We start from the raw sequence: 14,902 nt of genomic DNA, 5'->3' as shown, positions 1-14,902 counted from the left end.
CCTTCCCACTGTGTGGTACTCATGCAAGCACACATTGAGAGGGGATTTCTATCAACTTAAGACTCAGAGTGATGACAACAGACAGCACTCACCTAATAACATGTACTGAACATGTAGCAGAAGACAGAAATAGCTAATTCCTGACCCTCAGAACCTGTGTGAGATAAAATTACTGTTTAAGCTGCTGTGTTTAGTGTTTATTTGTTATGTAGCAATAGATAACTAATACACTGACAAAATTTAATTCCCATTTTTAAGCAAAATTGTTCATTCTTTTATATAAATATATGCTGAGATATTTGGCATGTTATTCGTGTAAGGGAAATGACAGTCACTTCTAGGTAGTGGACTTGAGTCATTTTTCTTATGTTTGTCCTTTGTTATATTCTTGAATTACTTTTGTAACAAGCATATATCATTAAAGTTAAAAACAAAAAATAACGACTCTGAGCCTGGGTCTGGGTACAGAAGGTGTCATTCCCCGGGCGGCAGTGCAAGGAGGTATGTTTATAGGAAGCAGGAGCACCACTCCTTCAGGCAGTTAGAACTCTCCTGGGCCTCACACTCTGTGGCGCCACAACAACAAATAAGCCACCTCTGAAATTCAGCTTCATTCTTGTGCATCAGAAGGAACTGTCCCAGCAGGGTGTAGGCCTGTGGAGAGGGGATGAGGCAAGGAGGAAAATAGAAAAGGTTATAATAAACCTGCTCACATGTGCTCTTCCTCCCTCAACATGAGGGCCCACATGAAAATCGAAGGAAGGGCTGGTCATACTGGCAGTCCCCGAAACCCTGAGTGGGCAATAGGGATTTGGGACAGGCTTTTTGTTGAGATATAAGGCCAAGTCAAATGCTTGTCTCTCAGGGCAGAGTTGGAGGCTGTCCAGTCTGAGATAAACCAGAGCCTGTCCTTCTCAACTTTAATGAGTGCATGAATCACCTGGAATCTTGTTAAAAGACAGATTCTGGCTCAGAAAGCCTGGAGTGGGACCTGAGAGTCTGCATTTCTAACATGCTTCTGGATGATGATCATCCAAGGGCAACATTTTGAGTAGCAAGAGCCTAGCATACCTCTGATGCTCCCTTCAGGCCTCTGATCTCGTATTTCTCTCTCTCTCTCTCTCTCTCTCTCTCTCTCTCTCTCTCTCTCTCTCACACACACACACACACACACACACACACACACACACACACACAGTTGCTCTCCAATCCTCTACTTTTTCAATTATTCTAGCAAAGGGTTTCTAGCCCTAGGCACTGTTGACATTTTGGATACTTGTGTATTGTGTGTATGTGTGTGTGTGGTGGGGTCGGGGGTCATCCTGTGCATTGTAGGATGTTTAGTGACGTTCCTGGCCTTTACCCACTAGATGCCAGTAATACACACCCACTCCCCTGAATTGTGACAATCATAACCATCTTCAGACATTTCCAGGGACAAAAATTTCCCTTGATTTAGAAACACTACACATGAGACTAGCAGATGAAGGGAGTCTTAGCATTGATTTGCTTCTGTGTGAGAACCTGCAGAATCTGGGCCTTAGTTTCTGCTGTCTTCAAAGGCACATAGTATGTTCTGCCCCATCCTGCAAATTGAATTAAGTGAGTTCAATGTGAGAGTATTAGAATAGTGTAAATTCCCTTTTCACCCTAGATACATAGCCCTGTGGGTGGAGCAGAAGGCATACAACACACCCATCTTTCCCTTCTGAAGAGTCTCTGAGGAAAAAAACACATGTAAAATAAAGATTTCAGGACTCTTAGTCTATGGCATTCTTAGTTTTCTAATTACTTTGCCCCACAATGTTGCATTTCCTTTTTATCATTTTAATCACACTCTGACTGATGAGGAACAAAGACCATGTGGAGAGAGGGACATCCAAGACCATATGACCACAGATTGGCCCAGCCACCAAACAGTGAAGCCTGGAGATTTAAGGTGATATTAAATGTCAACCTCTCAGAGTGGTTTGGTGGCTCTCCAGCCTGGAATGGACAAGAACCAGTGTCCACATCTCAAGTTCTGGACCATCTCCAGGAAAACCCAGTGGCATCTGTTTACTTTTAGTTGCATAAAACAAAGCAAAGTTAATCTTGACTGAAGGAAACATATTTTTTAAAAGAGAAATTAAATAAAGCGGAATCCCAGTCATAAAACATACCTGAGCATTGGAGTTTGGGCTTTTTTATTTTGAGTCATTGTCCAGTTGAAAAGAGGAAAAGCCAGAATTTCATGGACATTTAAAACTATTTTAAAATAATTTTTCATGCATTTTTAAAAAATTAAATATTTATTGTTGAGAGTATTACAGATGTCTCCCCTTCCCTCCATTGTTCCCCTCCTCCTAGTTTTCTTCCGGCCCCAGGCCTTCACCACCCTATCCTCTGTGTCCATGGGCAGTGCATATATGCATATAAATTCCTTGGTTAATCTCTTCCTGCCACCCTTCTCCCCTTCCCTCTGAGGTTCATCAGTTTTCATGCTTTTTTAAAAAATTGATTATATACATATATATACAGAAAAAGATCAATGTAAGAGCAAAACATCAATCAGTTGCCCCCCACCTAGGCCCCAAAGGACATCGAATCCACAACCTGGGTATGTTCCCTGATTGGAAATCAAACCTGTGACCTTTCAGTGTACGAGATGATGCTCCAATCAAGTGACCCACACTGGCCAGGGCTAAAACTGCTATTTTAATCATCCTAAAAAGCAGTATAGTTGCTTAAAATGATCTCATTTTACTTTATAAGTGTTCTCAAAGTTTCAGTGATGGATTTTACTGAGATGTTTTTAATTGAACATTTAAAAAAATTAAAATTTATTGAATGTTAATTGAGCCAATTGCTGCAGTAGGTGTGGGAGGTGAAGACATGAAATGACAGGATCAAGAAACACAGAGCTTTGTCCAAGGAGAGAGAACATTGAGAATGATGATGATGATGATAGTAAGTTGCACTTCTGAGTTCCTTTGGTGAGCTCCAGGACCCTGGCATGTTTTTTTATTTTTGTTACAGATGTTTCTCCTTTTTTAACCCCTCCACCCCATTGCCCCCACCCTCTCCCCGGTTTTGTTGTCCATGTCCATTGCTCATGCATACATGCATATAAGTTCTGTGGTTTATCTCCTCCCTTCTCCCACCACCCCCTCTTCCAAGGGTTGTCAGTCTGAACCCTACTTCCACGTCTCTGGGTCTACCCTATTCCTCAGACTGTTATGTTCATTATATTCCACAAATAAGTGAGATCATGTGGTATTTGTCTTTTTCTGCTTGGCTTGTTTCACTTAGGATAATATTTTCCAGGTTTCTACATGTCATCTCAAAGAATAAGAGATATTTCTTTCTTACCGCTGCATAGTACTCCATTGTGCATATGTACCACAGCTTTTTGATCCATTCATCTATTGATGGACACTTGGGCTGTTTCCAGATCTTAGCTATTGTAAATAGTGCTGTTATGAAGATGGGGGTACATATATTCTTTTTGATTGGTGTTTCAGGCTTCTTAGGGTATATTCCTAGAAGTGGGATCACTGGGTCAAATGGCAATTTAATTTTTAATTTTTTGAGGTAACACCATATTGTTTTTCATAGTGGCTGCACCAGTCCGTATTCCCACCATCAGTGTACTAGAGTCCCCTTTTCTCCACACGCTTGCCAACACTTGTTTGATGATTTGTTGATGGTGGCCATTCTGACAGGTGTGAGGTGATACCTCATTGTTGTTTTAATTTGTATCTCTCTGATGATTAGTGATGTTGAGCATTTCTTCATATGTCTCTTGGCCATTTGTATGTCCTGTTTGGAGAGGTGTCTATTCAGGTCCTCTGTCCATTTTTAAATTAGGTTCTTTGTCTTCCTTTTGTTGAGTTGTATGAGCACTCTAAATATTTTGGAAATTAACCCCTTATCTGATGTATCACTGGCAATGATGTTCTCCCATACAGTGGGTTGCCTTTCCATTTTGATGGTTGTATCTTTTGCTGTACAGAAGCTTTTTAGTTTGATGTAGTCCCATGTGTTCATTTTTTCCTTTGTTTCTGTTGCCTTAGGTGATGTATCAGTGAAAATTCTGCTGCGTATGATATCAGAAATTTTGCTGCCTACAGTTTCTTCTAGGATTTTTATGGATTCGTGGGTCACATTTAAGTCTTTTATCCATTTTGAGTTTATTTTTGTGTATGGTGTAAGTTGACGGTCTGGTGTCATTTTTTTTTTTTTTTATTGCATGTAGCTGTCCAATTTTCCCAACACCATTTATTAAAGAGGCTGTCTTTACTCCATTGTATGCTCTTGCCTCCTTTGTCAAATATTAATTGAGCATAATGTCTTGGGTCCATTTCTGGGTTCTCTGTTCTGGTTCACTGGTCTATATGCCTGTTCTTGTGCCCTGGCATGTTTTAATCCCTCTGATCCTCATGTGTCCCATCCCATTCTCCAGATAGAGTCACTAAGAATTAGAAGGTGAAGACTCCTGTTTTCCTCAGCCTCACTTTTGCACATCCCAACCATCTAAGTCTGGTCTGGCATCTGTAGAGTCCTCTGCCACTTTGAAGGCCTCGCTGCTAATATCCACCAGTCTGGTAATAGGACCTCCATGTTCCCACCAGACTTGGTAGCCCAGAAGCCAGGGAATACATGGTACACAGGGTCAGAAGCAAACTTTCCAGGAATGCTGCAGGAAGAAGGGCCTCATCTTACAGCCTCCAGAGCCAAGTTGCAATCTGACACGCCCTTCTCCATTTTCTCTCTGTTCTCAGCCTGCTACCTCCCATCAGTAGGGAGGGAAAGTTAGCTTGCTTCACTTTGCTCCCAAAGGAACTGGAGTTATGGATTCCCATCATGGCCCTGCTGGAAGCCTGCTTGGTTTCTCTACTGGCTCCAGAAAGGCAGCCCATAACCCTGGAGAAGAGAAACTACCCCTCTCCCTTCTTGGGCCAAAGCTCAGAAAAATCTGGCTGTAGGAACGATGATGTAGAGACACAGAAATCCTGAGCAGACATTCCCATGCTCCCACCACCCTGGACAGTGGCCATGTCAAAGCCAGTGATGTTCATTCTTTCCTGTGGCAGCCATTTCCATGTGGAAGGATGGTGACCCAACAGGGCACACTTCCCTTCAATTCCAAGTCCAAACAGTGAGCAAGTCTGGGTCACCCTCCAGTTTTCCATGTCCAATTTCTTGCCGAACAATAGCAACATTTGTGTCTGCACTGGAGTTGGGTTCCCTGTGTGTGACCCACACAGTCACACCAGGACTGCACTGAGAAGGCCCCACCTGGTCTAATGCTCTGCTGCTGCCATCTTAAAATTCTTCATACGTTTACACAAGGAGCCTCACATCTTCATTTTGTACTGGGCCCCGAAAATGAGGTAGCTGGTTGTGCTAACTAAAAATTTCAGTCTTCACTATGACACCTGGCCTTTCAAACAATGATATGGAGGCTCAGCCCTCTCATTCTCAAGCTTCTCTGTTCCCTCTGTCAAAGCTCCCAGGGCTCCTCAGCACCCACAGTGAGTGATTTTCCATCGCCACAAGACTTCACTGTGTGACGAACAACTTTCTCTCTGTTTCTCTAATTCAGTGATTTTCAACCTTTCTCATCTCATGGCACACATAAATCAATTACTAAAATTCTGTGGCACACCAAAAAATGTATTTTTCACAGATCTGACAAAAAAAAAATAGGTATAATTTTGATTCATTCACAGTAGATGGCTATGGTTATGTTGGCTATTTTTATTTTTTAATTTGACAATCTAAGGGAAAAGAGGTCAGTGCCCCTGACTGAATAGTCAGGTATCGCATGTTTTAAAAATTCTTGCAGCACACCAATTAAAAGTCACTGTTCTAAATGGCTATTGGTTCTAAGCCTTCACGGCTACTGATAGCCAATGATAACCTGGCAAATCCAATATCTTTCAGTCATTTCCAGTTTAAAAATTATTTTCTTTAGTGTAAATGCTCAATCCAATGCAGGACTTGCCCCTTCTCCTTTCTCTTTCCTGTCTCCCTGGGGCAAACGTATACTAAAAATATTGTTTATCTAAAATTTAACCGGGCATCCTTATTTTGTCTGGCAACCCTATGCAAGGTAACCCCAAACTTATGTGAATGCCTGTCCCAGAGCCTGTCTGCCCAGATTCAAATTTTGTCTCTCTCACCTTGAATGACATTGAGTGAATCATGCAGCTGTTATGTGTCTCAATTTCCCCATTGGTAAAATGGAGCTGAATATAAATTATAGGATTTTTTTATGGTTAATAAAATAAATACATGTGATGCACTTAGAACAGTCCCTGACATGTAGAAAATATCTTATGCTAATTCTCTTATTAGGAGAGATTTGGAGAGCAGATGGCACCCAGAACATTTACTCCACCCTGATCTTCCAAGCCTCTTTTAGGAGGAAAATTTAGACTCAAGGATGTGACTTTATAGTGTCTTCAAAGAGCCAAATCACAGTCTCTGGGATGTTAGACTTACTTCCACCTGTTGGAATAAGTCTAGAATTATCCCCAGAGTAATGCATCTTCCCCTACGAGGCACTGTTTGATAACTCTGAATTTATCAAGCACCTAGAAATTCACTCACTCCTGGGCAAGATTTTCATAGGGACAAGAGGAGTACAAAGAACATAGAACCATCCTCTGCCTCAGAGGAGGTGTGGGAGTATACCAAAGGCAAGCTGTGCCTCCAAATTCATGTGTTTCTCAGTCCACATGTGGAAAAAATAGTCAATGGTATGAATATCATAGCAAGGGGTCCTACTGAATACTCAGTCTTCAGAAACAGAAGCCTGTTAGGCTGGGGTAGTGAGCAGAAGGAAGGCTTACTTCCCAGAAGGGGTGGGCTGTGAGAGGGCCTTGGAGGGGATGGGAATCCATTTTGAGAGGGGACTCAGGTCTGCAGGAGGGAGGTCCCATATGTGTTTGTGGATTGTGGATAGTCTGGCTGGAATATGGGGTGGGTTCACAGAGAGACAGAAGAATATAAGATGTAGCTAGAGTTAGGCTGTAGAAAGCCTTGAGTATTTGTGCATAATGTATTTTCCTTTCTCAGTAATTCCTTTTTCCCATGCAGCCCTCCCACCATTAAATCTAGACCAATGGTGTCCAGTAGAAATCTAATGTGAATTAGCCACATATGTAATTTTTAATTTTCTAGTAGCCACAGCAAAAGGGAGAAAGAAAACAGGTGAGGCCCTGATCAGACAGCTCAGCTGGTTAGAGCGTCATTCCGCGACACCAAGGTTGCAGGTTTGATCCCTGGTCAGGGCACATATAAGAAGCACCCAATGAATGCATTAATAAGTAGAACAACAAATCTCTCTCCCTCCTCTTCCTCTTTTTTTCTTTCTCTCTGAAATAAATTAATTAAAAAAAAATAAAAAGAAACTGATGAAATCAGTTCTAATGTTTTATTTTCTCCCTTATTTCTAAATATTATAATTTCAACATGTAATCATTAATATTGCAACCAAAAATATTGATGAGATACTTTTAATTTTTTTGTCTTAAGTCTTTAAAATTGTAGTGTGTATTTTATATTTTTAGCACATCTCAATTCAGATGGATGCTCACCGGTATAAGTGGCCAGGGACCACCATGTTGGACAGTAGAGATCTAAGTTCTCAGGCCAGAGCTGACTGCTCCAAGGAAGGGCAAGCATGAAATCACCCAGAGAGGATGTTTAACTTTTGGGATCCTGAGGAGAATTGGATGAATACATTGCAGGGAGTCTGGACTCCAGTGTTTCAGTGTTTTGGGAGAGTGCTGATGGCCAGGCAAGTAGGGCTGAGGACAACCTCATGGTCTGCATCTCAGTGGAGCCTCAGAAATGGTGCAGAAAGAACCAGCACCCATGAGACAAGACCGAGAAAACTATCATGACTACAGCCCAGACTCTGAGTAGCAAGTGCTTGGATGCCTGAGAATTTCTCATTCATTCCTTTGTCTTACACATGCCTATCACCCTACCTGCAATTCTCATTAAAAACACAGTTAAACTGGAAAAATAAGAACTATAGGAACAGAAAATAAATCAGTGGTTTCCAGGGACTGAGGGTGGGGAATATGAAGATTATGGGGGACATTTTGGAGTGACAGAATTGCTTTATGTCTTGATTGTGGTAGTGGCTACATGAGTGCTTGTACCTGTCAAAACGTGCAGAACGGTATACTAGAAAGGTAAAATTTACTGTATGTAAATGAAATTATTTTTTAAATGATGAATATGGCTAACCCATAGCCAAACCTCACAATTATGGAAAGACTAAATTAATGGCGATAGAAGCCAGAATACTGTTTATGTCTTGAAGTGGGGGATGGCATTGATCTGGAAGAGGCACGAGAGAACCATCTAGAATTCTGGAGGTATCTGACCATTTGATCTAGGTAGTGGGTCCATGGATGTATAAATATGTGAAAAATTTATTGAACTGAACCATTCATATCAGTGTAAGTATGCTATACTACAATAGTAAAGTAAAAAAGACAATCATTTCTTTTTAAAGAATTTTTTGCCCAGGCTGGTTTGGCTCAGCATTTAGAATAGCAGCCTGCAGACCAAAGAGTCGTGGGTTCAATTCTTGGTCAAAGGCACATACTTTAGTTGCAGGTTTGGTCCCCGGCCCTGGGAGGGGTCATGTGGAAAGCAACGAATCAATGTATTTCTCTCACAGTGATGTTTCTCTCTCTCTCCCTCCCTCCCACTTTATCTAAAAAGAAAAAAAAATTTTTAATTTAAAATCTCTCCTCTAGTCAGATTTGCCCACCATATTATGTACTGGGGAGTGGTCCTACCTCTTTTATCTGAGAGGAAAGAATCAAATGTACCTTAATCATGGAATTCCAACTTTCTAATAATACTACCTATTGGATATTAAATTGGCTGCTAGATTAGGGTAATTTTCAGAATATTTAACATCTGGTGCAAAGCAGCATGTCAATTAGAAAACCACAGGCCCAGTAGTCCAGATGCCTCCTGGAAATAGCTGTGCACTGTGCAGGTGCAAACCAAACTGATTATCAGCCGTGCAAGCAGCAGTTCCCAGCCTCATTGGGTGTTTCTGCACTGTCTTTCTGCCTGGTCATGTAGACTGATGTTGAAAACTGAAGGGAGTAAGCAACAATAGTTCTGTTGTTGGTGCCTCTCTTGACAGAGCATGCAAGGCTCTGTGTGAATTCCCACCCGCCTCTGTGTGTGCTCACTTTCTTTGGGTGCTCATTGGGACCATCTCTCATTCTGTCCTAAAGTTCCAAGCAGCCTTGTAATAGCACCATGGAAGCAATTACATGGAAGCAATTACATGTTCAGAATCCATTAGATATCCTTGAGGCCATTGTTGGGCTGTGAGTAACATCTTCGAACAACTCATATCCTCTTACTCTGGTGTAGACCCCAGGCTGCTGTTACTCCACCTGCCTTCTCCAGGCTGGTGCCCAGATGGGGCAAGTGAGACCCCACAAGTCTCTGCATGGATGTGGGGAGTGCACCCAATTCATCCATTCCAACAGTTCAGCCCCAGACTCAGGTGTCTGGTTCATCTCTGTCAACCACTGGGTGTTTGAACACCAAATAAATCATACCTGGCTCAGATACTCTGAGCCAAAGAGGTTCAATTTTCCCATCATCCACTGACTCTTGAAGATGCCCAAGCATATGGGTGGGATCAGTATCACAGAAGCATGTGGCGCCCTGCCAAGTGGAAGCTTTGCTCTTTCACGGCCACTTGCAGGAACATAATGCAGGGCTAGGGGAAGAGAGGCTGGGAAGAGAAGTTGGAGAAGTAAGAAAAAAGGAATTACCTTGTTGAAACCTTTGGCGACCAAATTGATTGCAAGTTCGTGGCTGATCCCATCTACCCAGCCAACATCCTTTTCTCCAATGGGTTCAGAGAGGAAAGCTCTCAACCTGGGAGACATGTGATCCATTTTCTGCAACAGCAGTGGAGGAAAAGGGTTAAGTGGTGACTGGCTTCTCAGAGTATGAGTGGACATTGGGGAACTCCCTCAGCCTACCAAGAGACAAGGACAGATCATAGGTTTCCTTTCATCTTCCAAATTTATTGGGGACTTTTAGATGCCAGGTGCCATGCCCAGCACTGAAGGCCTTTACACATCCATTTCCATGGATGGACTAAGCAATGTATAATGATGGCTGCAGATGAGTCCAATAAAACCCCACATAAAGGATGTGCTTGATACTAAGAACTACAGTGATCCTTTTCAACCCTCCATCCTAAATGCTTAAAGAAACATTGCTTCTCTTAGTGAATTATCCTACCTTCTCAATTACCCAACACTTTTTCATACTTTTATTTTTAACATTTATCACACTCTATAGTAGTTGGTTGTTTGGTTGCAAGTAACAGAAGACTCTTTAACTGGATCAAATATTAAAGAAGACAATATAATAAAAGCCAAGGGCAAAGGTGGGTACGGTACAATCAGGTCACAGCTCCATTTCTCTGATTCTTTCCATTTTCCTCCTTGTGTTTGCTTCAGCCGTGGTTATTTCCCCTCATGGTGGTGAAATGGCTGCTCCAACACTTATATTCCCCAACAGTGGTACCCCGAAAAGAGAAGGAAAGAGAGAAGGTGTCTCTGAGGAGTTCCAAGCAGAGCCTCATTCAGTTTCAAAGGTCTGCGTGGAGTCACTGTGTAAGCTTAATATCAGCTGTACTCCCCAGTCCTAGTGGGAGTGGAATTGGCTTTCTCTAAGCCATGCATTAAGCTGTGAGTTTGAGCATAGTTACCTGAACAAAATAAAGGTTATTATTCAGAGTTTGGGAGATGGGTGTTACAGCAGTAACTATAACATCTCACTATGGTCCACCCTTTTGGTGAACCAATGTTCATACACTCTCCTTCCCTTAAATAATTATCAGAAATGCCCACACTCAGTTAAAAAAGACCCACTCCTTCCCCCAAATGGTAAAGTTCCACAATTCAGCCAGTTACTGGATTCAATTCAAGTTTATTATTTTCTGGAAGACACATCATAGTCTCCATCATGTCTGAAAGCAGCTACTCATGGAATGGTAACCTCTTAACTAAATTCTGAAGCTCACCTTCAGCACAGCCAGCAATGCCAAGAGAAACCCAGGATACCTGCATCAAGCATTTCCAGAATGGGAACTCTCCATTTGGAGAAGGGGAGAATGGGGAATAATAGTAAAGAAATAATGAGGATTCTTTGTCCTAGTGGTAGAGCAAGTTCTTCAGTTAGACAAGATGGCAACACCAAGTTCTGAATTTGAGTGTGTCTCCTCCATCCACTACCTTGTTAACATCTGTGTGGGCATGGGATTGATGCCTTCCAAGAAGAGTCACTATTTTGACACCCTACTTCTTGTACATACAAGTTCAGAGAGTCTTAGACCATAGTTGGCCACTTTCCTTTTTTTTTTTTAATATGTTTTTATTGATTTCTTAGGGAAAGAGGAAGAGAGGGAGGGAGGGAGGGAGGGAGGGAGGGAGGGAGGGAGGGAGGGAGGGAGGGAGGGAGGGAGGGAGGGAGAAACATCGATGTAAGAGAGAAACATCCATTGGCTGCCTCCTGCACTCACCCCACTGGGAATCAAGCCTGCAACCTGGACATGTGCCCAGGCCAGGAATTGAACCAGGACCTCTCAGTCCATGGGACAATGCTCAATTCACTGAGCCACACTGGCCGGAAGCATAGTTGATCACTTTCTTTGACAATTCAGCTCCCCTATGGATTTAATGGGTTTCTTCTATTCAAGTTCATGGGCTAGTGCTTCAAGCTGAGATACTGACCTCAGTCTCCTTAATTTGGAAATTAGCTCTGTGCCTTGGCCACTGCCCTGCTCCTCAGATTAGTGGTATCTTCTTTCATCTCTGAAGTGGGTAGCTACCCAAAATTTGTTCCTTGCTCCCCAGCTGTATCCCAGCTGCATCTTCACAATAAGTTAATTGTTCCCTTTTTCAAGATTGGTGTCCTTGAGACAAGATGCTCAAAAGAGATGTGGAAACTGGAGCAATGTTTTTCTAGGACCCCAGTCTTTTTCCTTTGATAAGTCACCCAACTTATTGCCTGTGTTTTAACTTTAGCTAGAAAAATCAGCTTTCCAACCCATCAGGACTTGGTCATCAATGTGCAGTCCATAGGCAGAAAGGCCCTCTCATTAGCAAGGTTGTATTTTTATCCCTCTCCACTCTCAAATGGACCACCTTCCCCCTAAATATGAGTCTTCTAGAACCTTAAATTAATTAAGACTATCACAGGTAGGCAAAATCCTGAACACTTCCCATCAGATCTCCAAATGTCATGTCTCCATATGCAGAAGGTCTGTCTTCCAGGATATAAGAGGCCTACCATACCAGCCATTTTGCTAAACCAGGATTTCTGTCTTCCTAGTTGGAGTAAAGACGTCCTTGTTGCTCTCTGTGTAAACATCTCTTCTCAGTCAACCCATATTTTAGGTTTGTTCATTGTCACATCCTCTTAGCTTATGATACAAGCAACAGAAAATCAGTTCTAAGAAAATTTACTAGCATAAGCTACCCAAAAGTCCAGAGGTGAATTGCATGAGGTTTGATCAAGATCCCCACTTGATTTCCTTACAACGCTGTTGACTAAACCTATCTTTACATATTGGCTCAATCATCAGCTGATTCTTCATGGAAATAATAGGGCTGCAGCAGGGCCTGTTGTGATTTCGTAAAGCTACCAACAAATGCCTTCTTCAGTCCAAACCATCATATGCCAGGCTCTAAAATGTTATCTATGGCCTAACACGAGTGTACTACTTCTAATTCAGAAAGTATGTTACTTATAAAGCACATAGGCTATAGGGTGAGAATAGGGCATAAAATCAGGGTAGTTGCTATGTTTCTGGGGATAGTTACCCTATACCACAATACAGGATGAAGTTAGGAGAGCAACTCAGCATCAATCACATATTCCCCAGTAGATTGTGAAGTTCCAAGGGCCATAGCTGCCTCTAATGGCCTTTGCTCCCCAATGGAGGCCCAGACCTAGTGCTTGGTAGAGCCTCACACATGGTAAGTACTCAGTGACATAAATGATCAATGCACCCACTGCTTTCAAATGCCTCTCTTTACCAGCACTAAGTGCCCTTGCCTGTCTCCCTACTCCCAATTCTCCTTCAGACCTTTCTGTAAAGTTCAGCTCCCCCTGTAAGCCTTTCTGCTTCCAGATGTTTTGACACTTCAGATGAAACTAAACTGTTCAAGAAGTACTGGATCTGGCCCTGGGCGATGTGGCTCAGTTGGTTGCATGCCATCCCACCAAAAGGTTGCCAGTTCGATTGCCCGTCAGGGCACATGCCCAGATTTCGGGCTTGATCCCGGTGTGGGGTGTGCAGGAGGCAGCCAGCCGATGTTTTGCTCACATGGATGTTTTGCTCTCTCTCTCTCCCTCTCCTTTTCTCTCTCTCTAAAAATCAATTTAAAAAAAGTATTGGATCCGAAGGCATTGATTTTAGGAGTCAGGGGGCTCCTAAGGAAAGTGGTCTCAACATGTTGGCTAATTTTAGAAAAGGAAGTATAGGCAAGAGAGGTTGCACAGGGGCCCAACTCTGTGGGTCTCAAATACATGAATGTATGAGCTGCAAATACATTATTATACAGAGAGCATTGATCTCTCTCTCTAGCAGCTAAATATGAAGATCGCTCTTAATCTGTGAAAATATGTCAACAGGTGAACTCTACAGCACCCATTACCTCGTGGACAATAAACCAGGATTGGTGGCCCAGCTCAAGGCAGGCAGGTAAGAGACTGGGATTTCTGAAGCGGAAGAAAGAGCCCGAACATGCTGGCAGGACTCCTCACTTTACTGAGGGAAAATTCCATTCACTATCCACATTGGCCATCTGTTAAGTTAAACATCTCTGCCTATTTTAAGAATAAATGGAAACTACAACATTGTTATCAGTTTACCAGCAGCATCAAAGACAGGTAATAACTAGCAACATCTTGTATGTGTTTGCTTTTCTCACACACCTGATCTCACTTTGATCCTTGGAACACTCTGGAACAGGGGCAGTGATTTTACCCTCCTAAGGATCCACTGAATAAAAGGCCTTTGAATTAATTAGGATGTCTTTGTCTGAGATAGGGGTTCTCAACTAGGGGTAAATTGCCCCCTCATAACATTTGACAATGTCTGGGGGCACTTTTTGTTGTCTAAACTGAGGGAGGGGAAAGTGTGGCTGGCATCTAGAGAGCAGAGGTCAAGATTGTTGCTAAACATCCTATAATTTATACAACAGCCTTCTACCCCAAAATAATTATCCTGCCCCAAGTCCATAGTATTGAGGCTGATAAACCTTGGCTAAAAGTAACAGAAACTTTTATTCAAACAGTTAAAGAATAAATACATTTCTGATCTCACATAAGCAGAAACCCACCAGTGAGATGGACCCAATATTTTGTGAGTCAGTGATCCATGTTATCAAGGACCAGACTAGCTGCCCCCATGGTCCCAAAATGCCTACATGGAGACTTTCAAAGGAAGGAGAGGCCATTGATTCTTTGTGTCTCCAGAACGCCTTCAGTAGAACTTCCCTTAGTCTCATTGGCCGGAACCAGGCAATCTGCCCACCCATAAAACAGCTACTGGCCAGGGGACTGGGACCACGTAGGGTGTGAATGAAGTCAGCCTCCTGAGCATGCAGCCACTCAGAGAATGTAAGAATTAGGAGGGGAGCAGGTTGATGCTGGGTAGGCAGACAACCTAATAACTATGCCCACTATGTCTTCTAACCCTGCTCTAATAATCAGTCCATCACCGCCAGTGTTTCTCAAGGTTTAATGTGTGCACAGACCACCTGGGAATTCTTGTTAAAAAATGCAGGTTTTTATACAGCAGGCCTGGGGTGGGGCCTCAGATGCTACATATCTAACAAGT

At 42.5% G+C, this 14,902-nt stretch overlaps 1 protein-coding gene across 1 annotated transcript; it reads right to left on the bottom strand.

Moving 5' to 3' along the window:
* Window positions 1-507: 507 nt before the first annotated feature.
* Window positions 508-14,665, bottom strand: BANF2 (BANF family member 2). Its single transcript, XM_036245867.1, is given in 5 exon segments — window positions 508-654; window positions 9,813-9,941; window positions 14,490-14,564; window positions 14,566-14,608; window positions 14,610-14,665. Coding segments are annotated over 5 exon segments (450 nt in total).
* Between the last annotated feature and the right edge of the window lie 237 nt (window positions 14,666-14,902).

The sequence above is a fragment of the Molossus molossus genome, unplaced genomic scaffold, assembly GCF_014108415.1.
Source record: "Molossus molossus isolate mMolMol1 unplaced genomic scaffold, mMolMol1.p scaffold_m16_p_6, whole genome shotgun sequence".
In the NCBI taxonomy this organism is placed as follows: domain Eukaryota; kingdom Metazoa; phylum Chordata; class Mammalia; order Chiroptera; family Molossidae; genus Molossus; species Molossus molossus.
This window is presented reverse-complemented; position numbering and strand designations above follow the sequence as displayed.